The 27884-nt window shown below is 42.2% G+C and overlaps 1 protein-coding gene across 18 annotated transcripts in view; it reads right to left on the reverse strand.

The window, feature by feature from the left end:
• The window catches only part of KDM6A (lysine demethylase 6A), a 151727-nt gene extending 124017 nt beyond the window's left edge, over positions 1-27710 (reverse strand). For 15 of the 18 annotated variants that reach the window (XR_001874090.1, XR_001874087.1, XR_001874088.1 and 12 more), the window contains exons 1-2: positions 27393-27704; positions 27106-27169 (exon numbers count right to left, since the gene is read on the reverse strand). Coding sequence is in view for 10 of the 18 variants with exons in the window: in XM_017810907.1 (XP_017666396.1) it covers positions 27106-27169; positions 27393-27550 (222 nt within the window). In the remaining 8 variants the exon portion in view is untranslated. Of the gene's footprint in view, positions 1-27105; positions 27170-27392 lie in introns of all 18 variants that reach the window. The other 3 variants (XR_001874084.1, XM_017810901.1, XM_017810900.1) reach the window with 1 other exon arrangement.
• Positions 27711-27884: the final 174 nt, after the last annotated feature.

Here is a 27884-nt window from a genome sequence, read left to right on the forward strand (position 1 = left end):
ATTATAAGACATTCTTGACAAGTATTTTCTGCCAGACAGATGTAAACTCAATAGTTTACATATTAAAAATGGTTTACATACATGAAATACATGAAGCTTAGTCGTTTGCAGCTGACAGTGCCCATAACCAACTGCATTTTAGGAAAAAATCTGTTGGCTGGAGTTCATGCAGTGCATCACTGCGTTAATTCTGAGATCACCTGGAGGATGCAGCCCCTCCATTATTTCTCACAAATACAGGAGAAAACACTTACAAACACCCACATATATGTATGTATAGACACACCTACATCATTTCCACAAATTCTAAATTATCAAACAGAATCCTATGCTGTCCCTGAAAACATCTCATTATCAGATGACTCAGGAGATTATGACGCATTGTGTATGGGATTTCATCATTCCAAATCCTTCATAATTAATCTTTAAAAAAAAGAAAACACACCTTTAAAAAAAAAAAAGTAGATTTTTCATAGGCAATTGAAACAGATTATTTTTATCTAGAGGAACATCTTTTTGGCTATTTTTGCCATAATAAGTCTATTTCAAATAGAATTGCAGAACCTTATTTTAGCAGCTGTTTGAGCTCATGAATAGTTCACCACACTCTAAAATTTAAGACCACTAAATCTGATTTTATTCTATCAGTTCTTACCTATACGAACACAGAACATCACAACTAAGATGCGAGCATGTCATACTTCAGAACACTTAAATAGTTAATACTGATATATATATATTTTAATGTTACACCAGTTTTATTTAGTAGTCTACCGAGTTCCACATAGATTTTAAGTTAGATGTGAAACAACAAATAAACAGTTGGTTTTGTTTTCATTGGGTAAGTAACTTTGGAAATATTATTAAAATCAACACAGAAAAAAACCCAAACAAACACAGAAACCCACCCATAATTCAAGCCAGAGTCTGCATTAATAGCTGCCTGTTTTGCCTAAGGAAAAAACACCTCAAATTTTAAATGTGAATAACTTATTCATGCAAAGGTCTTTGGATCTGGACAAGTCTTTGGTAATGTAACACTATCAGCCACCAAGCATAAAAACGACAATGAAACAAAGAATAAAGAAGCTTGGGAAAAAAGGTATTAAATAGAGAACAACGTGCATTTATATGGACAAGACAATTAAAAAGACTGATACAACAAACATATTTGGGAAAGTAAGTTTTGGACTACAGAGAATTATTTTCTGTGCTGTTCTTTGAGTACAAGGCAACATAAAAGGACAACTATTACAAAATCTTAAAAAACTACCACCAATTGCCCTGCTCTGCTAAACCTGCACAGTCTAAACTTCAGCCCCAAAAGGGTTCAAGCACCAGACATGATCTGGTATTCAGGAATAAATATTGGTGGTAGCTCAGTCTGAAAATACAAGGAAAAGAAGATTTATTTTAGAAGAATGGAAGTGAAAATGGGTCAGGAGCTGTTACACGAAGGAAGTGTAAAAACTAATGCTAATAGGGTGGGAAGTGTGGAGTTTTCAGCACCACAGGAGACGTAAAATTTGTAAAGGTACATTAAGACACAAAGGATAAAAAGAAAAAAAAGTCTAAATGGAAGGAGCCTGGTTTCAAACACTGAAATACCATTGTTTCAAGGAGTCTCAGAATACTGGTACTTCTGAAATTAGCACTGTCGATGTACCAGGAGGGGCCTCCCCAATGATTTTCCATCACGTCCCCGAAATCTCTCATGCAGGTACACTCAACATATCACCTTCCTTTTCCCACAGCCATTCACATTTACTCCTCTGTAGCTGCCTAATTATGCTTCCACAATTATGCTCACATATAAAAGTGAGGAACACTGGGACATAACTGCACGTGCACGAAAAGCAGCCTGCACAGAAAAATGTTTTGGAGACCTTTATGCCCAGTAAACACCTTGAAAATCTCCACATTAATTCCCGTGAAGAGCTGTAACCCTCCCCTGCTAATGCCAGCAAACACCCAGCCTTATCCCTCACCTTCCCTCCCTCATGTGGCAGCCTGAAAGAGGAGAAATTGCAGTGAGGAAATAAGAGGAATGCAGTCCTCTGGATACAGCCCACAGCTAATGAGCAGTACCACTTCTGAACGGAAGAGCTGGTGAACCTCATTCCAGGGGGAAAAAAAGGTACATTCATACAGATTTCAGATTTTATATTTATGCACTACAAAGTCCGAGCCCAAATTATTTTAGCTGCTAGTAAGCATTTGCATCATGACGTGCACTGAACCAGGTAAAATAACAATACACTCAAAAATTGCTCAGCAACTGGCCAGAGTCTGTAGATAAATAAAACTTGGTACTGAATTGTCACAGGCAAAACATCCTAAAGAATCCTGGAGCTGCAGGGTAAACAGCCATGCAGGTTGTCACCACAGACTGTTTTAATTAACATTCCCCTGGAGCTGGATATAACAACTCCTTGAATAATGCTTCCCAAGCCCCATCAAATCTGACATCCAATATACAGAAATACCAAGTGGAAAAACATTTATAAAGCTTTATGACAATTCTCCATGTATCTGTACATCTTTTCAGGGATGCTACTGAACTAGGAAACAGGGTCTGCTTCAAAGGACACAGCTCCTGTTGAGTACAGCAGGTCAGAAACCAATCCTATTACTGGGGGAAATGGGATGCACAAAAAAATCCCCCCAAAACATTAAAACCATCTGGTATGGATATTGATTTGAAAAGACCAAGAATTCAGGCACTTGCCTTATTTAAAATAAAGATTTAAGTTGTCCATACTCATAGCAAATGCCTTAAGGATCAGATTCCAGAGTCAACCTCACCTTTTAAACCAAAAGTCACCATGATGATGCTCAGCAGGACAGAGGCAGAACAACAGACACTAAACTTCCACTTAGACACGGAGAACTCAGTTCCCTACCCACAGCTACAGGACGACCATGGATAGGAAAGGTGAATTTTGTGATTTCAAATGAACAACTGGATAAAGAAAAACACAATCCCTTAGAGGAGTGTACTGAGGAGTTTGGGGCCACGACATCACCTGTCTTGGCTGAACTACAAACAGACTAAACTAAGAGTTCTTCTCAATTCCATCTTGATGCTATTCCTTCCAACAGAGGGGTTTGCAAAGACTCTTTTCTACTGTGCCTGGCTGGAAAAACTACAATATCCCCTTCTGTTGGGCCTAACTTTCAGTCACCACAAATCATGACTGCTTAACACACAAGACTCCAATATTTGTGGACAAGAAACCACCAATTCAAACCAGCCACATCTGACTCCTGAAAATGTAACTCTGACTATAAAAAAAAATAAAATGGTTAAAGTTGTATTAGATTTCAACTTTAAACACCATAGGTTGAAAATTATGAAATAACTGAATATCCAAAACTGGCTTCCTCATCTTCAAACTGCAATCAAGTATAGAATTTTATGAGTTTATCACAAAACTGCCTTAAAAATGAGTCACTGCACTCAAGGAAAAGCAATACACATCTCAAACATACTTGTTTCCACAGGTCAATCTCCTCAACGTCTCAGACTAAAAAAAAAAAAAAAACTAGAAAGGAATTTACACACAATTCACTACCCTTACACTGTTCATTACATTTGCCAGTCCATCACAGGAAACAGCTAATGGCCATTTATTTCTTAAAACTATTTGTAGACTGAAAATCAAAAACTGGACAATGCCAGTGGAATTCCACTGTATGGAACCCCAGATCTTTAACCTGGCGTTTCTCTTGGATTGCATCCACGCCGCCTTCCAGAGGGACACAGTCGGTATCTCCGAGCACTCGGAACACTGCTTGTCTCTCACCAGAGAGAAAACTCAAAAATCTTTAAGCAATCAAACTGCTGGGAAGCATTTTATAAACCAACGAGGTGCGAAATCCATCACCAGAGATCTGAAACGGGACAAAGTACCCAAAAGGAGCAGGTGTGCAGACCAGCATTCAGGAAGCTCGAGGGCTGTTGGCACCGTCCGTAAATCAGGATGTCAATGGGATTCATGCACCAAACACCTCTGAAGAGCCCCTTGTGATACATTACTGTGGGGTTTGCATTTAAAATGAAATAATTATATAAATAACTGAATTATATACATTTCAGACATTTGCTGAGAAACTTCCATTTCTGATGAACGTGCCATACTCCACAGGATTCACTCCACAGAAGATGAGGTGTTTTCCTAAGTTCTCACTCCTCAACTAAAGCTGTCATGACTTGAGCCTTTAGATGAACGATCAATTCTGACATTATTTACAGTGGCAGACATCAATTTCCATTACACATTAATGCCAAACCTTAGAATGAACTCCAGCAGCTTCACAGGCAATGTGGTTTCCAAAATGCAACCAACTTGATGCAGTAAAAAATGCAAAAAAATAGCGAGCCAGGGCATAAAGTCACTAAAAAGTGACAGTTCCTTAACATTCCAAAATTGACTGTCTTCCTTTTTAAGGTTTTGGATGAACAGGACACACCCATGTCTCCCATTTCACTGTCACTAATCTACCTTTGTTTACAGGATAAATTCACCTTCAAAGCACTCAATGACCTGATCATAGATCTTTGTATTGACAGAACACACCAGTGTGACAACTGCCGCTAACAAGAACACTTCACAATGCAAGAAAAGCTTATTTCTGCAGAAGACTGGATTTTTTTCAGGTATTGGCCCCAGGGAGTCAAACTAATCATTATTAGAAAAAGTATGTGGAAAGGTGCACACACTTCTACACTTGCCTTCATTAATATACATAAATACCCCATCTTACACCGTAGAAAAATCCCTGTCAAAACACCGTGTCACCACGAACAAGCAATTCCCTAGAGAAGAAACAAGGGAAACAGCAAAACAAACCAAAAATCTCTAAGAGTCAGACACTGAATCAAGTTCTAAAGAGTGCACTGGGCACAGCCGCAGAAGTGGCAAATAAAAGCTCAGACAGAGTAAAGGATTGAGCGAGAGGGAACACACGAAATGAAACCCTCGTCAGGGGAACAGCAGAGAAGGGAAGCAGAGAGATCACAATTTACTCAAGCCCTGAACGACAGCACCTTCTCCACTGTGTTATCCTTCCATCCCTGCTCCATCTGGCAGCACAACAGCCTCCCATCATTACCCACCCAACACACAGCATCCCCACCTAATAATCACCTCAGCCCTGCCAGTCACTCAGAGAACAAGTGATTATCCCTCTGCAGGGAATGTTTGAGGAGGATGAAAAAACATAAAGGTGAGAGAGTTTAGGAACATTTGAAAATGCATCAAATTTAAATTAAAGACATTTTCAAGTAATCATAAAAGGCAAAAGGTAGCATGCAGGTCAGTCCCAAATGTCAATCTTTGTAAGCCTTTTATTTTAAAGTGGCAACTGTAGTACAAAAGGTTCATTTTTCATAGCTTTCTGCAGTAACAGATTTACTTATATCTATAAAAAGCAAATCCCATCATTCTGGACCACCTGTGGTTTGTCCAGTGCAAGCAACAGGAGGTGTGTAACCTTTATGCTTAAGGCTGGAAACATGAACAACACTTGGATGTGCAAGAGAGGATATTTATGTTTTCCCTAGGCCACAGATGGGGAACTGGGATCTCACAAGGCACATGTGGCTCACAGGGAAAAACTCCTCACTAGCCAGGCCTGTGCTGATCTTCAGCTCATGCAAAGGCTCAACTGCTTCCATCTTCTTGGTCAATTAGCTGGGAACAGCTATGGGAGAACAAACTCCCTCAGCCAGCACAGGCAGGGACAGCAGCACTGACTGGGGGGAGGAGGGCAGCAGACAGAGGGGCTTCCTCCCCTATTTCTCTGCTCTGCTGTTCCTTCCTCTCCACATGCTGAGCAGGTAGAATTGCTCCTTAAGGAAGGCCCAGGCCTGCAGAAAAAGCAGAACCACGAGGCAGGCAAGCCAAGGAGGTGGCAAGGAGTCCTGGGCTCAGGGGAGAGCACATCTGACTTAAAAAAACATTACGGGACACTGAAAATGTTTCAAACTTTTTTTTGCTGTGAGATAACTTGAAAACCTCAAAGTTCTTTGTAGAGTATTAAAAGGAAGTTTGAAGCTCTTGTTCATTTTATTTCCTTGCTTCTCCAGATGTGGAGACTCAGCTGCTAAGGTTATGTTAGTCCCTCTCACACCCAGGTAGGTTCAAAGGAGCAGAACCTCAACTCCACTCTCCTCACTGCCGTAACACTTACAACAGCTCTGTTACGCTGCACACTGTGCAGCAAGAGTAAATGAATTTGTCAAAATTTATTCCTTTTGTGTAGTAATGGAATGAGATTTGAGACTCTGGATCAGTCTTCTGCACTTTTTTCATGTACAGTTCAACACGCTTTCGTTTTTCTTGTAAGTCAAACCAAGCTCCACCAAAAATCCATTTTCACAGGTATTTAATAGTGACTAAGCAGCACAAAATCCAACATGAAAGGTGAACTGCTGTAATATTAAGTACACTTATTGGTGATACCCCATCAACCTATCATTACCTCCATAATTTGCAGTGATAAGATATTGGCCTTTGGACTGAATGTACAGTATTATTTTACGTCTATCAACTATAAATGAGGTGAGGACATTGCAGCTCCAAACCACACCCATCATCACGCCACAGATGGATTTTGAAAGGCAATCCAAGAGACACGTAGCAGTAAAACACTACACAGCCATGTAAGATCCTGAACTCTGCAACAGGCTTATTAAAACTGCTCAAAAAACCCTCAAATATATTAATTATTGGATTAGATTAGAAAAAGTACATGGAAAGGCAAATGAAAAAAGCATTGGCAGTTCTGAAGTTCAACAGGAGATAAATTTCCAGCAAAGTTAAAGTAAGATAACCATGATAAGTCAGACCAACAGTCAGCCCAGTGCTGCAGCTTTCCTTCACATTTACTTCAACAGCACAGGTACCAAAATAGCAATAATAAAAGATTAGCACAATGGTATTTTTTTCTAAATACTTTTCCAGGCTGCACCAATTTAAGTTCAGGAACTTCCTGGTGGTACTGCTGTTCTCAACAGCCCTTAATGGATTTTCCTTCCATTAATTTTCCCCATTGCTTTCTAAACCCATGTCCACTCGTTTCACACTAACACTATTCGACAGCAAGCAGTTCCACAGATTAACTGCAGGGAACCATCTTGTTTTGAATCTGCTTTCCTGGTAGTTTCAGTTGATACTCCCAAGCTCTTGCAGTAGAAGAAACAGGGAAAAACCTGTTCTAGAAGCCGAAATATGAATACCATCTCAGCAGGTTTGATCTACAGCATTCTATACAATATCCCTGCATTCAGAAAAGATAAAAAAATTTGGAAGAGAAATGCAGGGATAACAGGAAAGAAGAGTCTCTCCTGCAAAAGGAAGTCAAAACAGCTCCAATTATTTACCTTAGCAAATCAAAAGCTAGTTATGACTTTTTTACAAGTACCAACAAGTCAAAACACCGGGGAAGAGAAGAGCTGTTTCAGCCTAACAACGTTGCCAAACAAATGTGTATAATTTTAGACAAAAAAATTAAAAAAAGTATTTGAAGAATCACAAAATCAGGCTCTTGCACAGCATTTAAATGGAAAGAGTAGAGGCAAAGAGCACTTAACTACTCTTTGTTATCATTTTTAAGATCGCAATTTTCATAAATATAATGCCATTAAATGTACCCAGGTGTCTTTGACACAACCACCTGCAAAATGAAGGGACAGGCTTGCAAAACAGCTGGAAACTCTCATGTAAGTCTTTGTACTCTTTTGTGTTCCCTCTTAAAGGCTGTGCACAGGACTTCTGAAACAATTCTGAGTGAGAACAGACCAATACCAATACTTACTATACAGAGATAAATTGTTAAACAAAGGGCTTATGCCCTTGAAGCACTTCTGAATACAAGTATTTGAGAAACTTTCGGTAAAACTAACTCCTTAAGACTTTGAACTATCACATCCTTACTGTTGAGACAGGAGGTAAAAATGCTGTCTGTAAGTGGAGAGAATAACTGCAAAACCCACAGACAATATCTGATATCTGTCCAGCTTCAACATAAATACATGTAGGATTCAGTGCTTGGAGTCTCTCTAGAGAATCTCCATTTTAAATTTTAATTCATGAAGGAATGTAATTTTTTAGCAAATATATTTAATTTTTTAAGAACCAAACCCACCTACTGTGGTCTTTCAGGTTGTATTTTGGCTTCAATTTCAGCATTAATCTCATAAAACAAGTACTAACATTGCAAGTTTGTCAGCATCACCTAATGAAACAACCAAAGCTTCCCATCCTCATATAAACTAGCTTTTCTTAACACAAAGGTAACTGCTTTTCCAAACTCTCCTGTGAAATAATTTTCTCCAAAAATTCCAAGAAAAAAGTTTTAGTTCAACAACTCCCCAGGCAAAAAAAAAAAGACTGAAAGAGTAAAAAAGTTAACAATGTTCACAAAAAGTCAGCAGCATTACACTCTTCCAAAACTTCACACAGAAAATGAAAATGGTTTTGAAGAAAAAAAAAAAAAAAAGGCTATTCATAACTTTATTAACAAACCATTTAAAGAGGCAACAAACAAACAACAAGCACTACCCTACCCCAGCAGAAATGAGACAGGATATCACTTCTGAAACACCTTTGGATGTCTGGTGCCCAACACGTGTTGCCACCCCCAGCACAGTGCCAAAAGAAGGAGCTCTCTGACCTCAAGAGATAACACCTACATGCTACAGGAAAACCAGGCCCTCAGTAATCATGGTGGCTACACGTTTTAAAAAGTGTTATAACACTAAGCTACCCTCTCAAGTTCTCCAAAATCAGTATGTTCCAAGTAATGGTTCACAGTATTTTGTTACCCCCACCCACGTTCAAATGGGCAGACACACACACGTGATTTGCTTTCTGCTGCATCATTTATCTGGCTGGAAGGCTCCGAGCTCAGACTTACTCCTTTTTCCAAAATACATATAAACAACAGCCATTGGCACCTATTTTCTGAAATGTTCTTAGTTCTCATAAAGCCAACGAATGCCAGTCTTTCCCTCTGAAGCAGAAATGTCATCAACATGATCAAAAGCAAATGACAAAAGCAGCAGCAAATCCAGCAAAATGCAGCATTACGGTTGGAGTCTGCTGTCATTTTTGTTCAGGACTCAAAAATGAAATAGCTGATTTATTATCCATTTTCATCAACCCAAGCCTAAATCTGGCGTGGTATTTTAAAAATTGAAAAGTGCTATTTTCAGTATTGATGTCCTAATGCTGCTACTTGCTTTCACTATCAGAAACCCATCATTGTCTACAGCGATCACAGTGAAAGCTGCTGATAGTGATATCATCACCACTATTTTTATACAGTTTATCTGAAAATGTAATGCACCTTTTAAATAGAAACTGTAGCTCTAGGTTGGTGAAACAGGTGTTCAGAGTGACATGCTAAGTATAAAAATACTAAGTGAAAAGACCGTTGTCAATAAAATCTAACACATAGTTTGATTGCAAGTGGAATCTTGTGTGAGGCCTTCCAGAAGGCTCAGAGCAACTAAATAATGTCCTGAAAACAGGAAATACACAGTTCTGTCCACAAAGATGTGACAACAGTCATGGGAAAGCAGCTGGTGGTGTTCCAGCTGCATCAGTGGCAGCCGAACTCCACAGCCAAGGTATGGAGCAAAGAAGTATGAAAGGTTTTGTTACACCTTCCCCTGAGAAATGCCGTGAGCCTGACCTGCTAACGGGATCACAGGAGAGAATCTTTCTGTGCCCTAAGAAACCCACTATGATTTATTTAGCACTGCCTTCTACAGGCAGAGGAGAGCTCAGGGATGCCAAAGCCACCACAATCATCAGCAGCTGCGTAACACAAGCACAACGTGCAAGTCTCAGAGCTGGTGTAGAGGGGTAGATCACTGGGTATGGGGGAAAAAAACAATCTGGGGAAAAAGGAGAGCCGGGTCTTGCTGAAAAGCAGCCCAGGAACTGCACAGAGGCAGCCCCACTTCAGGTGCAAACAGTGGCAAATAAGCACATGCCCATCACAGACCTGAAAAGAGAAAGTGTCACTCATGGAAGTCAGAATTAAATTTACATCCATGGGCACCACTCATTCTCTGATTTTAAAAGTCTTGCTAGACCAATCTGGAAGGTCACAAGATACCACTGAACACAGTCCACTGCATAAACCAAAATTCTGTGCTGTTAACAGTGAGTCTTGAGGGAAAGGGAAGGACAAAAGAAATAATCCTCTTTTTACTGCAACTATCTCAGTAGTTGTATTGCAGGGAGACTACATGTCACTAGCTAAAGAATACTGTGCAATTCTCAAACATCCCTCCACACTCTTGAAAACTCTTGCTAGAGTTTAAAGGGATTTATTTATGGGTTGTGCATTCAAAACTCCCCCAAAAAAGCTAGGCTCGCACCTCCTTCATTTCCAGGACTCATTTACAACCATCAGCACTCACCTATGCCATGACCTCATGTGCCAGAGGCAACAAACAGGTCAGTTTGTATCTGACCTACTGATCTTCAGGTGAGGCAAATACCAGATATTGCTCTGCTGCAACAGGAGGTTTGCAATTTAGAGCTGCCTCAAGACCAAAAAAGCAATCCCAGTACAGGGTGTACTTGTTAACCCAAGTTTAGCATTGCAAGCCTTTTATATTTTAGAGGCCTGTATTCAGAATGAACAATTAATGGAGACATTTATGTCCCAAATACGTGTTACTTCCCAAAATCCTGCGAGATCCTCCTTCCATTGGATACAGTAGTTTTAAACACATGAGAAGAGAAGCATGTAACTTCCTGATTTACCCAAGCTACCACAGAAACACAGAATCCTTAAGGGCTGGAGAAGACCTTTAAGATCATCAAGTCCAACTGTAAACACAGCACCACCACGATGTTCACCACTTAACCATGTGCTCAAGTGCCAAATCCACATGTTTTCGAACACTTCCAGGGATAGTGACTCTACCACTTCCCTGGAGAGATTGTTCCAGTGCTTACAACCCTTTCCATGACAAAACTTTTCCAAATATCCAGAAACCTCCCCTGGCGCAACTGGAGGCCATTTCCTTTTGTCCTACCACTTGTTACTTGGGAGAAAAGACCAACTTCCACCTGGCTACAACCTCCTGTCAGGTAGCTGGTAAGAGTGATAAGGTCACCCCTGAGTCTCCTTTTCTCCAGGCCCAACAACCCTGGTTCCTTCTGCTGCTCCTCATCAGACTTGTGCTCTGGACCCTTCCTTCCCCAGCTCTGCTGCCCTTCTCTGGACACTCTCCAGCACCTCAGAGTCTTTCTTGTCATGAGGGGCCCAAAACTGAACACAGGACTGAAGGTGTGGCCTCACCAGTGCCCAGTACAGGGGGACAATCACTGCCCTGGTCCTGCTGGCCACACTATTGCTGACCCAAGGCAAGATGCCATTGGCCTTCTTGGCAATCTGGGCACACCCTGGCTCATGTTCAGCTGCTGTTGATCAGCACCCCCAGGTCCTTTTCCACCACACAGCTTTCCAGACACCTTCCATGTGCTACCTCCAGCTCTGCTGCACACCTGGGCAGCCTTTTCTACCTTATTGAGACACCCCCATAGGCACTACTTGACCCTTTGCTCTTTCCTCTGTTAGAAACCTTCCCACCACTCACAGTCCACTGTTATCCACCTGCCCTTTCTTCACTCCTCCCATCCCAATCACACACCTTTTGTTATTTTTCAGTCCAGAAAAGTAAATGCAAAAGTAATTCCAAGGCTTGCAGCTGTTACATTGGCAAAGTCTCACAGGACAGTTAAATTCAGCTCAGTGGGGAAAGTTCTGGGTAACCATACCCACAAACCTTTTGTGCCAGCTCAGATATATGTTACAGGGTATGAGAGCTCAACATTTAATCCACTGGGAACACAGAATGGAGACCTCTAAAAGCTCAGACATAACACTAGTCAAACACTGAAGGCTTTCAGTCAGCCTGCATAAAAGTAGATGAGACTAAATTAAAGATATTTTCCTACAGATAATGCACATAAAATAAAACACTAAACACTTGCATGACAGCATCCAAGAGAAAGCTATAGAGGATCATTCTAAAGTATGTATATGTTAAGAAGTGCTATTACTACAATTAATTTGCATATTTATTCATATCTTAATTGAGAAGCATAGTAGTAGACTTGAGCAAAGGTGGAGAATTTAGCAATATTGAAAATAACCAGTTTGAAACTATTTTTTCTGAAGTTAATGAGTGTCTTCCCCTCACCCACACCTTATCATATCACTACATGCAAACTTATGACTGACACCTCACACATCATGACACTTATGTGACAGGAGGCCAGTTGTACGCAGAAATTGAGATAAGTAGAGCTAAAAATGCTGGGGGTGGGGAGGAAATGACAACACAATGGGAGACACACGAAAAAATGAATCTGTTAACTTGCTGGAGAGGTCAGGAGGGCAACATTACACAAGCAACGGAGCTTTAAGCTTTAACTGTTTCTAACCAGCCAAAGACAAAACAACTTACACAGATTTACAGCTTCATACAGACATGTAGGTGCAACTTCATGGGCACTTTTCTACAGTAAGTGCCACTTGGCAATCGAAACTTCACCTCTCCTTTCAGCTAAACCCCCAAGTGCTGTGCAGTAGTGTCTCCCAAGAGGTATTCCTTCACCAAAGCTAAGGGAATCTTCCCTCAAGTTCTATGTACAAAGCAAAAGGTCCAACCAAAGGGATAATCAAATGCCAAGATTCTGATTTATGTGCAGAAAGAAAAAGTAACATTTCACTTCAAGTGTGCATTTCAAGAAGTAATAGAACTCACCTTTACACTAAGAACCAAAACTACTCAGAAACAGCAATTAAATTAATTTGATGCCCTTATCTGACTGTGGAAGGAGAGGCAGTATCACAGTACCTTCCCTTACTCATTCAGTGTCTGTTCTTTAATTTCTAAGCGAAATGTGAATTTCTTCTACTTAAATGGATTACCAATTTAACAAACACTATGAAGTTACATAAATGCTGCATCGTCTTACAAACATATCTGTTGTTTAATAATATTCTTCTGCCACCTAAGTAATACCAGTCATTCCTCTTACACTGCAGTTTTAATCCACAAAGCTTATTTCCCACAAGCAGCACCTGAAGGCCCCAGCTGCAGAGAGCAAGGCTGCTTTACAGAAATCAGCTCTACCATGTTCAGGCACAAGGGTAATAAAAAAAAAAATCACATACTTGATACCACCCTCCAACTATAGCAGCAGCACAGAGCTCTAAGGGGGTCTGATTCTGCCATTGCAGGTAACAGTGCAGTGATGCCAACAGAGTAACTTCTGTCAGAATACACTGTGTGGGGATCCCAGAGGAAATTCCAGCACAACCACAGCAGCAGAGCCTGCTGTCCATCTGAGATCCAAGTGGGAACATAAACACCAAGAGGTTGTCTGAATTTGACAGCACACTCCTTTTAAAGCCAGGTAACAATAGGTACAGATATTGATAACTACTGCTCCATAGTAATTTAATTTTTTCCATTTAGAAAAAGGAATCACTGGCAGACAAGGTGCTACATGACACGGGCGATCTGGTGATGGGAACACACGAGTTAATTTCAGCCAGGACATGCCAAAAACCTGGAAAGGTTCTCAAATGCTTCAGAAAAATCATGCAAATGAAGTCACTGGAGCAGGAGCGTGTTCCTTCTCCTTCCCAGCTGTCTGGAGCCTCACAGACCTTAAGCTACTCATTAATGAATTGCTTTGAATCAGTTTGTTCCATTTTTGAGTTCTGACTGTGGAAGTGAGAAAGCCCTGAGGAAGAACTTGTGAAATGACCTGTAGTCGAAAATTGTTTTCCCTTTTCAGTTGGTAAATCTGCATATCTGCTAACCCATCCCCCTGGAAGCACAGTTTCCTGGTGTCAGAAAATTCCTACCTACCTGTGCTGAAGAAACTGAGTTTTAAATGCCTTTGAACCACAGCTGCACTTTTAAGAAAACATCACTCTGATCTCGTAGCTTAAAAAAAATAAAATAATAACCAAGAACAAATTCAAATTATCTCAAAATATGAATAGGTTTTCTCAAAAAGATCCCTGCTGCTCGTCTGGACAATCGAATTTACCTTTAATCACTAAATACAGTAACTGAAGCAGAGCAGTCAGGCAAAACCCAGAGTGCTGGGGATGGGGCAGGTGGTGTGGCCTGGCCTTCTCCAGCAGCACAGAAGCCCTAAACTGCTGCTCAGTTCCACATGCACCACAGCATTCCCTGAATCCCAAAAGCTCCTTGTGCAAAATGACAGCTCTCAGGCATTTTCACCTTCCTCTAGAAATCCTAAAAAAAAAAAAAAATCACCCCTTCCATCATTCTCCACAACCGAGTAGCAAATCCTGGTCTAAAGTGGAGGGCATAAACTATTCCACTCTTTCTAACTACCAAGGACTTGGCTTAATTAGCAATTAAAAGCAAGTAGTACAAAAGGTTCCTTTCTCACTGCATATAATGGAGTCGTCATTGTTCTCAGATTTTTGGCCACAATGCCAGCAAGCTCCAAGTTTGCAACTGGCACTACAGGAAAACATTCTACCATTCAAAAGCAGAAAACAAGCTGCCACTACGGAAGAAAATCATCTAATAAAGAAAAATACAACTGAGTATGACAGCACTTTTATAGGGAGGGAATAAATAGCAATATTCCAGTTCTGGTTTTTTTGTCATATAGTTTGAACACTTCTGCATTCACAGATTAACTGAAGACAATCTTCGAGATTAGGCATCACAGTCCTACACATGATCATACCCTTACCATCACAATTAGGTAAACCTTCCACAATTCTTCCCTCTGTCCCAAATACATCCACCTTCAATATATATCCATACTATAATGTGGCTTCTGCTGCGTTCTCCATATTTTTTAACATAACAAATGCCTGCTTTGCAGGTTCCACTCAACCATTAATACTTTTTTCAAACTATTTATACAAAATAAACTTTTAAAAATTACTTTTATTGAGACTATACATTAAAAAAAAATCCCACCAATTCAGCAAAGATGGACATTGTATAACTAATCCCAGAGAAGTGTCAAAACCAATAAATTTTGTAACACATGAACCTGGAAGTTAATAGATAGCTTTGAAGGCTGGAAATGAGACCTAATTCTGCTCCTTAGTTAACATGGCCTATGATGGTCTCTGGGATCTCACCTTACTCAGGCAACAAAAATGAACTCTACTATAAACGTGAACACCTTCAAATCCTCCCCATATGTAACCAGAAGAAGCCATTTCAACTATTCATTTCCTCCACACAATAACTACAGTTAAGAAAAGCCTCCACTACGAAAACATAACTTTCTAGTTAAATTCTGTGCATTCCTGTGCTAAAAGTAGAGTGTGGATGTCTGTTCAGGCTCATGGTGGAATTCCTGGGACTGTCCTGTGCAGAGCTAGGAACCGGAATGATCCTTGTGTGCCCTTTCCAACTCAGGATATTCCATGATTTTAGGCCTCTTTGAGGGGTTTCATGAAGGCTGCAGAAGAGGCCAGCTCAGACACACATCTCCCCACTTCCAACCAATGCTTCCAGGGTTTTTTTCAGGCATAATTTTTGTTTTTGACTTCCCCACCTCTTGAACAAGGAATAGAGACATATGCACTGTTGTGATGCAAAATTAGCTGGACTGTTTCTAACTATGATTTCTTTTTCAGATACAGAGTAAAATCTATAGTCATCCTTTCTTTTGAATTAAGAAAAAACAAACACTCATTTCTTCTCAAACACAAGTAAAAAAAATATTTGTTAGGAAGCAAAAAACACCCTTAAACCTAATCTGTTCATTATCTTAACAGGTAACACTTAAAATCTGGTAGTCCTTCAATAAGTTTTGTAGTTTCCCATCCTCAGAAAACTTAGAATGTTCACGTGTTAATGAAATTACAAATTCAAGCCTTCCGACCATTAATACCCATGAGATTAAAAACACTCAGAAAACAACATACTTCTGTGCACCACATCAGAGACCAGGCACACATAAAGCTTTGAGAACCATGGTGTGCATAATCTGCTTCACTTACTCTATTTGTAACTTGCTCAGAAGCTCCATCACTAAAGTTTACCAACCAATGTACTCAATTTTTGTACTTAATTCTTCTCAATATCATTCCATCTCTTCTCCCCTCCCAGAGATCGCTTATGACACGCTTTATGATGTTATATAATGGATGCTCTCCATTTTTCTTATCCTTCCACTTTATCTTACACTCCTTCTACACTTTGTTGCATTAAACTGCACCATTCCACTCTCTAGATCAGCATCATTCTCCCTTACACAAGCTTTCAATTCACACTTTGAACTACTTCTTGCCCTTTCAACATATCCACCTCTATCTTCCACACTTGCTCAGCTTTCTTTATCCTTCAAATCTAAAGGCAGCAAAACATGACATGAGAACAGACAGGAGTGTTCTTGGCCTTCACTTTCACCTCAAGGAAAGAGTGGAAGCAGCAGATTTAATTACTCTTCCCTTCCTTGAGGGGTAACGAGGGAAAAGGGAACAGCAGTCTAAGATAAAGACATAGAGAACACAGCCAATATCTTACTTTTATTTCAGAAATGGGAGAGAATTGTTACATTCTGAACTTAGTGCATGTAACTCGTTCCACACCCTACACAACCCCTTTGCAGTTTTGTTCTCTGTTTTGCTCCTTTTTACCTTGTTTTAAAACCTTTTGAGGAAGGCACCAGCACCATCAAGCACTTAAATGCTACTAGTTAGCTGTAACACTTAGGAAGCATCCAGGAACAAGATTCAGGTAGCTCCTGGAAAGAATAAACACACCATGATTCACACTGTCATTCCCTTCACCCCGCCCCTCCCCATTTGGTCTGCATCCCTAAGTCACCCATTTAATTCCTGGTTTCCTACTCTTCCTCACATCTAAGTACCCTTTTTCAACCTTTCCTCCACTTCTCTAACTGAAAATCTCTTCCTTTTATTATAACACTATTCTGAAAATCCTTCCCAATGGACTCTTTCGTTTCTCCTCTTTCCCATCTGTTCCTCACGTGGCAGCTTCTCAGTCATTTGATCATTTTCACGGCCCTTCTCTCCACCCTGTCCACATCTTTCTTGTTTAGTGGGAACCAAAACTGCACATGGTATTCCAGGTGTGGCCTGACCAGCACTGAGTAGAGTGTGACAATGACTCCTTTGTCTTTGCTGATGATGCCCTTGTTGATGCAATCCAGCACAGATGCCTTTTGGCTTTCTCTGCTACAGGAGCACACTGTCCACTCATACTGAGCTTGTGTCCACCAGGACCTCCACATCCCTTTCCACAGAGCTGTTCCCCAGCCAGGTAGATCCTGGGCTGTGCTGCACTTTTGGATCACGTTCTCTCAGATATAAGACCTTACATTTTTCTTTGCTGAACTTCATAAGGTTCTCATTAGCCCATTCTTCCAGCCTATCCAGGTCTTCCTGCAGGGTTGCTCTCCCTTCTGAAGGTCCACTTCCCCACTCAGTTTGGTATCATCAGCAATCCATGAGAGTACATTTGATCCCTCCATCCAGATCACTTATGATGATATTAAACAGCGCGGGGTCCAGGATCAATCCCTGGCTGTGTGACAGGCTGACAGTTTGAGAAGGAGCTGTTTCCCACCCCTCTCTGGGTGCTGTTCCCAGTCAGCCAGTTCCCACTCAGAGTACAGATCCCTTGTCTGGAACATAACACACCAGTTTCTCATGGAAAGCTTTGAGGAAATCCAGAAGACAATGTCCACCACTCATCCCATATACACCAAGCAGGTCACTTTGTCAGAGGAGGCCATCAGGATTGTCAAGCACCATTTGCCTGTGGTGAATCCATGCCGGCTTTTCCCAATCATGTGCTTCATCTGACTTGTGATAGTCCACAGGAGGATTTGTTCCACAACTTCCCCAGGGCCTGAAGTAAGACTGATGGGCATTTAATTTCCTTGATCCTCTTTTAAACCCTTCTTGAAGACAGGGGTGACATTAGCCTTCTTCCACTCTTCTGGGATCTCCACGACTTCTCAAAGATTATGGAGAACAGCTTCACAACAACGTCAGCCAGCCCCGTTAACACCCTTGGGTGGATAATTTGTAGGGGTCAAACTCCTGTAGTAGTTCACACACCAACAATTCTTTCACTGACAGTAGGTCTGTGTTTGTATCAACCTGGGTTTTTGTTCCCAAGGTCAGGAGCCCAACAGTGCTGGCAAAGACCGAGGTGAAGGTGTTGAGAATCTCTGACTTTTCAGCATCACTGGTGACTAATTCACCTCTCCTGTTTAACTAATTCACCTCTCCTGTTTAACTAATTCACCTCTCCTGTTTCTGTTTGTTGTTTATGTTCCTGGAGAACCCTTTCCTGTACTTTTTGACATCTCTGGCCAAACACAATTCAAGCTGAGCTTTTACTTTTCTAACTGCATCTCCTCACGCTCTGGCAATGCCCTTGTGATTTCAGTGGGTAATTGTCCACTTTCCCATTCCAGGTGGGCTTCCCTTTCAATTTTGAACAGACTCAGGAGCTTGCAATTAAACAAGGGGCTCTCCTGCTCCACCTACTTCCCTTCCCTTTAAAGGATGAACTGGTTTTGTCCTTCCAAGAGAGCATTGTTGAAAAACTCATGGCACTCACTAGCTCCTTTATCCTCTGGGGAAGCTTCCCAAAGAATCCCTCCCAAATCAATTCTAACCAAGCTGAAGTTTCCTCTTCTAAAACCTCTGTTTTAGTAGTAACCTTCAGTACTGGTTACTTAAAACTAATAAGTTTTCTATTTTTACTAGAAAAAAAATTATTATTTTTGATCTAAAGCAGTTCTCCAGCCTGGTTCATAAATCACACAGGCCCAAAGATGGTTTCACTGACACATATAAGAAGAAACAGAGAGTACTTAAACTTCTGTTCCCTAGAAGGAAAATACATAAAATTAAAGCCTTCATTACTCCCCTTTAGATTCTTGTGCAACTAAGTTTTCAAATCATAAGATACAAAAAAATTAAAATGGCAACTACAATGGAAGCAATATAACACTACCCTGAAAAGGAGATCTATTGGCTCTATTTTAGAAACTATTGCACTGGATCTTTTGTCTAATGTTGAAAGCTATATCCTGAAATTGTTCAGAATTTTAAATTCTCAAAATGGAAGCAGAAATTTAATGAAAGGCACATTCACAATTCAGTCTGCTTCAGATTTTAATAACCAATCTATATTGAGAAGTGAATCATAATCCTCAAATGCCACTGTGAGAAAAGGAAATGACTTAAAGCCATTCTAACAAACAACAATTAATTTAACAACTTACCACAAAGGAAATTCATATGTAGACATACAGTGTTCTGGTTGTAATTCATAACACACTTTTCACTCTCTTTACAAAACTGTAAATGAGCTCTTAATTCTACATCTTAATTAAATAAGCTTCCTCCATGAATGCTATGTAGGAAATCCAAGAATCATAAAGGAAGGTATTTTGTCAATACAGCTCTGATGGTGATCTGTGTGTCGTCTCAAACCCCAAAATACCCAGGAAAAAATATTCTTCAACTCCCAAACACGTCTAATGGGCTTTTTACTCATTAACATTGTATTTTATGTAGGTAATCAACACTTTCCCGTGATTCTTTAAATACAAAGAATGTTATTCAGCATCAAGAATAATACCTGATCCACTGAGAAACGATGACAAACAGAGGCTTATCTTCAAAATCTGCCATGCAACAAACTTTATTAGGTCCACAAGCAAACTATCAAATGGCCCTTACTACTCATGACAGTATCAGTAGAAGTTGTCCTGAAAACAAGCTTTCAACTGACCAGTACTTAAACAGGCCAGGCTTGGAAAGCTCCTTTCCACAGAGGAATTACATTGCTGGGGCTATTTCTTTAGCGTGCCTTTCCATGAAGCAGAAACAAAAAATATTTGATTACTTTCTCTTGCTTTACCAAACTTCCCTGGTCCAACAAACTCAGATCAAACTATGTCAAACACAGTTCCTCTCTTCCCTTATACCAAAAACGTTCTGTAAAGTACCGGGATTACCCTCTCAGATGCACCTACAGAAACCTTGGCAGCCTTTGCAGGGCTCCACGCAGGACCACTTAGCTCAATTTTGTCTTTTTTTTTAAACTACAAACAAGCATTCTGGTAGTGAACAAGATTAACATTGTTAACATTTGTAACAAAGACAGTCAACTGGTCTCATTTATAAAGACGCCTCAAGTTTAATAAGCATCACTTCAATATTTAATTGCGAAAATACATTACTCAAACATTACAATTCAAACAACCACAGCTTTGGGACCTCACCGAGAAGGGAGGCTGAAACAAAAAAGTAACTTACATGAGCTGTACATGTAAAATACAAGGTAGGTGTGGAACTAAAGGACTGGAAGTTGTATCCACACCTACACCCGTTCAGGGTGAGCGGAACAACTCCTGGAGTTATCTGATCCAACACTAAAACCTGCCACCCAGCTGAGCTCTGCATTCACCTCACACTCACATCCCACCTCCTTCATTCATTGCTGCAGAAGCCCTTTGAGCAGCAACTAGTTTTTTACACAACTATTTTAGTATTCTCAAACTACAAACAAAAGCATTTCCTTCCCTTTCAATCTGCTGAAAATACTGCAAAATCCACCTGTCACCCAAAAGTTATATCAGCTGAGGACCAAGAAGAACAGTTTTTGTTCAGCAGTCAGAGGAAAAAACTGAAGTTTAACTGATGAATCTGTAAGGCTGGAAACCAACACTTAACTTCTCCACAGAACATAAGTTTGCCTAATTCTCAGTGGGATGAAGAACAACAGTGGGCCATGGCATATAATTCTGGCACTGGAAAGTCTTATGACAAATGTTAATCAGTATAAAAATCACTTTATAGCCATAAACATTTTCCATGACTCTCTTAAATTTTGTATCATGTAATGAAAACAAATGGTTCTTACACGCACCGAGTTCTCCAAGTATGAAACATCTACTCTTTTCTAAAATGGTATAACAAACATATGGCATAGCTTTTAGAAGATGCTTTCAACACTTACTTCAGATGGTATCAACATTTGCAGATAGTTTTACCTCTATAATTATCAAGTCCACTCAACCCACTACAGTGAACAAACAGCTCTGCAGGCTGGCAAGAGGCAGAGAGCCATGCTGAAAGCTCACCTGAATACCATGTATAGAGAAAAGCTAGAGATTCTCTACTTCTTCTTCACATACCACACCTGACATTACCTGCACAGAAGTTTGAAAGCCACAGGCCATGAGTACCATGATGCACAAAAGGATCAATGGTTAAACCACCAGAATGGAATGGAAGGAAAACAGCTGTGTCCTGTTTTTGCCACAGTTTTTCTTCACACTTTCAATAATTAAATAATTTATCAGAACCTCTACTCCTTAGCTGCTAAAATACAGCAACATTTCTCTCTCTTCTCCATCGTGAACCACTGCCTGCCTTGGCTGCTTGATTATTAAGTCAGTAGGGCATGAATTACCTTAAGGTGATGCACATGTACCACTTAGAGAAATGGACCACTTCAGCCTCCACACTCAGTAGATCAGTACCCAAAAGCTACAACATGTCACATGTATTCCATAGGAAATATGAAAAACCACTATAACAAAGAAAAATCTTCTATTATATTCCCTACTAATAGTCTTCTAATAGAAAACATAAAGCTTGCTGAAGTGCAAACACCAATATGCCAAGTGTCCTGCAACCCTAATTACACCTCAACAAAAGCACGTTATTTGTGGAGATGAGATACATCCTTGTTTCTTCATTAACGTATTATAATGACAAGTCTAACATTTCTGACTTCACCTCTTTCCTTGCCTTGTGAAAGTAGTACCAATACTGCACTTTAAACTTAAGAAACAGCCAAAATGTTCAAGAATGTGTGTTTTGAGCAATAAACCCCCACTATTTTAAAGAAATATGCCTCAAATCTAGTTTTGAAAGTATCAAAATGTGCGAGGTATTTCATATTTACAGTACTGTGTAATGCCCATTTAAAGAAAAAAGGGTTTTTTTAAATACCAGATGAACTACAAATAATGCAAAGACATAATCAAGCCTTTAAGTACCAGGATATATAAATATTATATACACTGCAACTGTAATTTCTAAGTATAAACATGGTACAACCATGAACTATAGAACATGTCAACCCACTACAGTTTAACTGGATCCTAAAAAGCCCGATCCTATTAACACAAAGCCCAAACTGCACACAAATAAATGCTGATCTTAAAAAAAAAAAAAATCTATGGCTCAGTTACGATTATCCAATAAACACACTTAAAAAAAGTGACACCTTCAAAAAAGGCCAGTTCCACCCATAACACAGTTTACAAAATTTTAACCAACTTCAACTTGTTCCACAGGGTAGACAGTACTGTAGATAACAAACAAATAATTAGAAATGCATAATGTATTAAAAACACATAAAGGAGCAGCTCAGATATAAATTTACAGAAATTGGAGAGGCTGCCCACTTCCTGGAATGCTTTACAAATGTCTCTTGGTACCAATTCCCAGCTTCTCAATTCCCAGCACTGCCATTATATAAGGTAAACACTATAATTTTTTTTTTTCAAGCAATATTTCTTTGTTTTGATGAAAAGAAATTAAGCCAAAATGTTTCCAAAGTCATTAAGAAAAATAACTTCCCTACACCGAGACTAACCTGCTAAAATGTTTTTCTGCGTAATTATTTTGCAAGCAGACTGTTATAAATAAAACTGAGGATATTTATTTATAGATCAGTAGAAAATTAACATTAATGTCAACACTGAAGGGCCGAAGTCAACATATACTAATTCACACTGTCCAAAACTATTTTTAAACAAGCAACACTGAGAATTGTAAGAAAAAATTAAAGAATACTGTCACTGTGCGCTTACTTTGTAAGCTTAATAGAAGCACAGATAAGCACGTTGTTAATTTTGTCAGCACATGTGGCCCTTACACAAAGGAAATACCATTTTTAAAATCAGCTGGAAAACAAAAGGGCTGCAAAACCATGAGAGGTAACACAGACTAAAACGTGGCATATTGTGCGGAACTACTCCATCTCTCTTTAAATCGACTTCAACATCAATACTTCTAAATGGAAACATGCTTCAGATTTTGTCCACAGGATATGACAAACTGATTAAACTCAATGAATAGGAATTAACAAGCATCTTATACCCAATACATCAGACCAGCTACATCAACCTACATCTGTATACATGCCAATTACAGCTTATGAAACAACAATTTGTCACTGCAATAAAGTCAACTTGGGCTAAACACTGGAAGTATCATCAAAAAAAAAAAAATAGGAAAACAAAAAGAAGGAAGAAAGAAAGAAAAAGGAAATGCTTTGCAATTCACTTCCAATACAATGGATGTCCTCGCCCTCCCCCCCCCAAATAATCTTTAAGCTTCACCTCCTGCCAGAATGTCTTCCTGGGAAAAACAGACATCAGGATAGCAGCAGGGCTTTTGTTTTGGGGTTTTTTTCCTCCTTCACATTAATGTTCTTGTCAACTACAGAAGCATAATAGTGAGCACTTTCTCATACACAAGACTGGCTACATTGGATTTCCAGCATTTCAACCAGTTTGAAAGGTGATCTCTCTCTCAATTTCCGCCTCCACTCCCCCAAAACCACACTAGCTGCAAACTATGATTTTCAAGCTCCCTTTCTGCAAAATAAACACAAAATTTTTGGCAGCAGCAAACTCCATTCCTCTGTCACACACACTGACAGTGTGTACACCATTACAGGAAAGTTTGATTTCTTCTGGCTTATCACATATCCAGTACATGGAACAACAATACAATATTCCTGACCTTTAGTCTATACCTTCAATAATTCATAAAACTGTATAGATCTGATGTCTTATATGCTCTTCTGATTTGCTGCATCCAGCAGCAGGACTTAACTTAGTTCACTACACTACAGCCATACATCCTACAAAGCAAAACTACCAGAAAAGGGGGGCTGCAGCCCAGACCTGGAGCATGCATAAAACCAACAACCACGTTAAAGCTCTGGACATGAATCTTTGTCCATCCCACAAACAGATCCCAGTTTTCTCCTTATTAAATTCTGTCAGGGTGTGGCTTCAGTAAATCAGAGTTCCCATTGCAAAGGCCTCCTGAATCTCCCCCAAGTGTCTTGAGCCAACACACGCCTCAGTGAACCCCACCAAAAACGAGGAGTTCCTCCTCGAGGCACCAAATGGAAGCCCACGAGACTCCTCCTGCTGCACAAGCATCCAGGCAGGTAACAGAGTTGTTCCCCAAACACTCACAACCCAGGACCTCTTTCCAGTCTCCCCAGACAGGCACCCTGCCCACGTCACCTTAACCACAGGTAACCAGGGAACACTCCAGGCCTCACAGAGGAATCACTGCTCCAGCCTGGAAGCCTTCTGAAAAGGTTCTGTGGCGAGTGTGCTGCTCTCACGCTGAAGGTAAATTTTTGCCTTTGTGAAGGATTCCTCTGGAAACATGACTCAATGGTTTTCCTTACCTGCTACACTTGCACATAAATCTTACACTGTAATGTGCTGTAGATTCTTAAATCAGTCAGTCAGGATTTCATAATTATGGAGTCTAGGGTCTTTGTTAGCTGTTGTTGCTCCATGCACAAAAGGAAAGATTTTGTTGCTATCGCTGTAAAACCTATTAATTAACTGCACGTATATACGGCCACACTTTGTACAATAAAAATAACTGCTACACGGAATTAAAGTGGTCTGCTAGATTAATTACCCTAAACCTTCCTGTACAGCATAAATTGCACGAAGCCTCACGCACAGAGAAAAGGAATTAAGGAGAAAACACCTTAAAAATAACAACTTCTTACTTATCGACAACAGCAGCAGAAACACATGCACAGTCCCTGGAAGTAAAAAGAACAAACAAAACCGAAACTGATTCAAGCCACGAAATCCCTCTCGAACATCTCTGCACCAAACAGTAACGGTTTAATCCTTCTACTTCCTTAACAATCCACCTCTCAGAGACAAGTTTTATGAAGAACAAGCTTCGTGAGTTCCTGTGCAATTCATAAATGTCCAAAACGCTGTCTGAAAACTGAGGTGAAACAGCAAAATATTTGGTTGCTTGGGGTTTCTTTTCAGTATTTGCTGCATGCATTCATACATTAATACAGCACAAAACATACAGTGGTGTTTCTAGAAATATATTTCAAAACTACGAAAACGCCCCACAACTTCAACAGACTGTACATACTAAACTACAACTGCCTGACATAAAAAAAAGCATTAATGCATTATACGTAAGAAAGGACTCCAAAACTCAACTAATATGCTGAATTGCTGCCTGCATTACTTGATTTTACAGTACACAAAATAAAACTTAAACCCAAGAACGCTATGTGACAGATGATCTAATTACATATGATGCTTTTATTTGCTATCTGGCATCCTTAAGCTCTATCCCATACGGAATTCTGTCTAATATTTCTGACAGCCACAGCAGCATTCACAGAGCAGACATGAATTCTGGTCTACCAACAGTTAACGTACATTATTTAACTGGTCTGACATGTCACTCCCCTACCTTTTTGATTTATGGGAAACAGTGCTCTTATAAATAACTCCGAAAATCGAAAGGAAACCGCGAGATTTTTTTTTTTAAATACAAGCACAAAGAAAAAGTGTACTTGCTTTTCCTTCCATCCTTCCCCCCTCCCCCTCCCCGTCCTGACATTGAGCTTTTCCAATCCTGCTAGAAATAAACACCTAAACACAAGGAAGGGCCTGGGGTATCCAATTCAACACGGTTCGGAGTGAGATCTTCAGATCAACCAAAACCAGCAACACGAAAAAAAAAAAAATAATCCTCCACGACACAGCCCGGGCACAACAATGGGATGAGCAGTGTCAAACGCCAGGCTACTGACAGGAACAAGCCAGGAAGCAGGAACCAGAGAAGCACCGTCCCCTCCGCTTCAGCCTGGTGGCATTTTAAAAACAGCCCCGCTTATCCTGTTACCCAAAGGTTTCCCTGGCGTTTGGTGTTTTGAGCACAGCTGGCAGACACTCGGCCCGCACAGCCTTTGTCAGCAGCTCACGGATGGGCAGCAGAACGTGCTACAGGTTGATAAGGAGGGCACCGGCGTCGCGGAGCAGCAGGAAAAGCGCCCAGAAAGAACTTGGGATGCGCAGGAGAGTTTCCCTCGGCCCTCCCCGGGGGCTCCGCGCTCCCCCCACACTCGCTCCCCCGGTGTTTGTTTCGTGTTTACCTCCCCCCCCTTCCCTTTCTCCTCCCTGTCCGGCCATCTTGGGGCCGACAGGAGCAGCCATTACTTAACTAAATGACAGGGCCAACAACTTTCCGCGGAGGCAAACACCTCTCGCAGGACACACCGGGACGGGCGGGCCGCCCCGCTCGCTGTCAGGCCGGGCCGCCGGGCGGCACGCGGGGCTCGGCCGGGGCCGGGCGAAGGCAGCGGGGCCCGGCGAGTAAACAAGTCACTCCGACGGGCTCCGGGGGCCGCTCAGCGCCGCGCCCGCCCCGGCCCGGACCCCGCGCTCCCCTGCGGGCTCCGGCCCCGGCCCCGCTCCCGGGGCGAAAATCACGAGGGAGGGTCCGGGCAGCGGCAACGTCAGCAGCGCCGAGCGCGCCCTGCCTCCCTCCTCTCCTCTCCCCCCGCTGCCACCGCCTCCTCCTCCTCGTCCTCCACCTCCCCCCCCTCCGCCCCCGCGCCCCCCTCTCCCGGCCCGTCCGCTCCGGGCCCCGGGGCTCGGCCACTTTCTCCGTCCCGGGGCTGGACGGGGAACACCCGCATGGCCGCGCTCCCCCCTCGTCCCGCTCGGGCTGGGGGGGGTGGGGGTGGGGAAAGGGGGCAAAGGCGGCAGCGACGCGCGGGGGACCCCGCGGGAGGTGTCGGTGCCCCCCGCACACCCCCCGCACACACTCACCGTGCGGGCCCGGGGGTCCCGGGGGAAGGGGCGGCGGGGCCGCCGCGCTCCCCCATCCCCCGCTTTCCCCCCCCCTCCACCACCGCCACCCCCCCTCCCCGCGCCATCCCCGCTTCACATCCACCCTCGCGCTTACCTTTAACAGCAAGGCCTTCGTTCTGGCGCCATCTTCATGAAGCCTCAGAAATCCGAAGAGCCGGCTGCGAGGAGGGGAGCGGGGCGGGAGGGAGGGGAGAGAGAGAGAGAGAGAGAGGCACCGGCGTTAGCGGAGAGTCGGCGCGGCGGGCGGGCGAGGGCAGAGCGCGGGGCCCGGGAGCGGCAACACGGGGAGCCGCGGGCAGGGGAGCGGGGGGGACACACGGGGAGGGGGCGCGGGCCGAGCCGGGACACGGAGGCGGCCGGGGCGGAGTGGGGAGCGGGTACCTGTCGAGGCCGGAGAGGGCTTCTCTCTCCTGGGCTGTCAAGCTGGCGAAGTCCTCCTCGCTCTGGCCGCTCGCTTTCCCCGCCGCCATTTTCTTTTCCTCATCCCCGAAAGGAGCAGCAGAGGCGGCGGCGGCGAGCGACACTCCGCACGATTTCATGGAAACGCAGCGTAATTAACTCGCGGATCGCACCCCCCCCTCCCTGCGCGCCCCCAACACCCCCCAGCGCCGGGCGGGGCGGGGTGCCCGACACACACACACACCACAACTTTTATTACAACAACAACAGCCGGCAGGGAGGGGGAGGGAGGGAGGGAGGGAGGGAGGGGAGGGGAGAGGGAGGGAGGGAGGCGGGGGGAAGCCCCGCTGCTCGGAGGAGGAGGGAGGGAGGGAGGGAGGGGAGGGGAGAGGGAGGGAGGGAGGCGGGGGGAAGCCCCGCTGCTCGGAGGAGGAGGGAGGGAGGGAGGGAGGGGAGGGGAGAGGGAGGGAGGGA

Source organism: Lepidothrix coronata, unplaced genomic scaffold (assembly GCF_001604755.1).
Source record: "Lepidothrix coronata isolate B3197 unplaced genomic scaffold, Lepidothrix_coronata-1.0 Scaffold30, whole genome shotgun sequence".
NCBI lineage: Eukaryota > Metazoa > Chordata > Aves > Passeriformes > Pipridae > Lepidothrix > Lepidothrix coronata.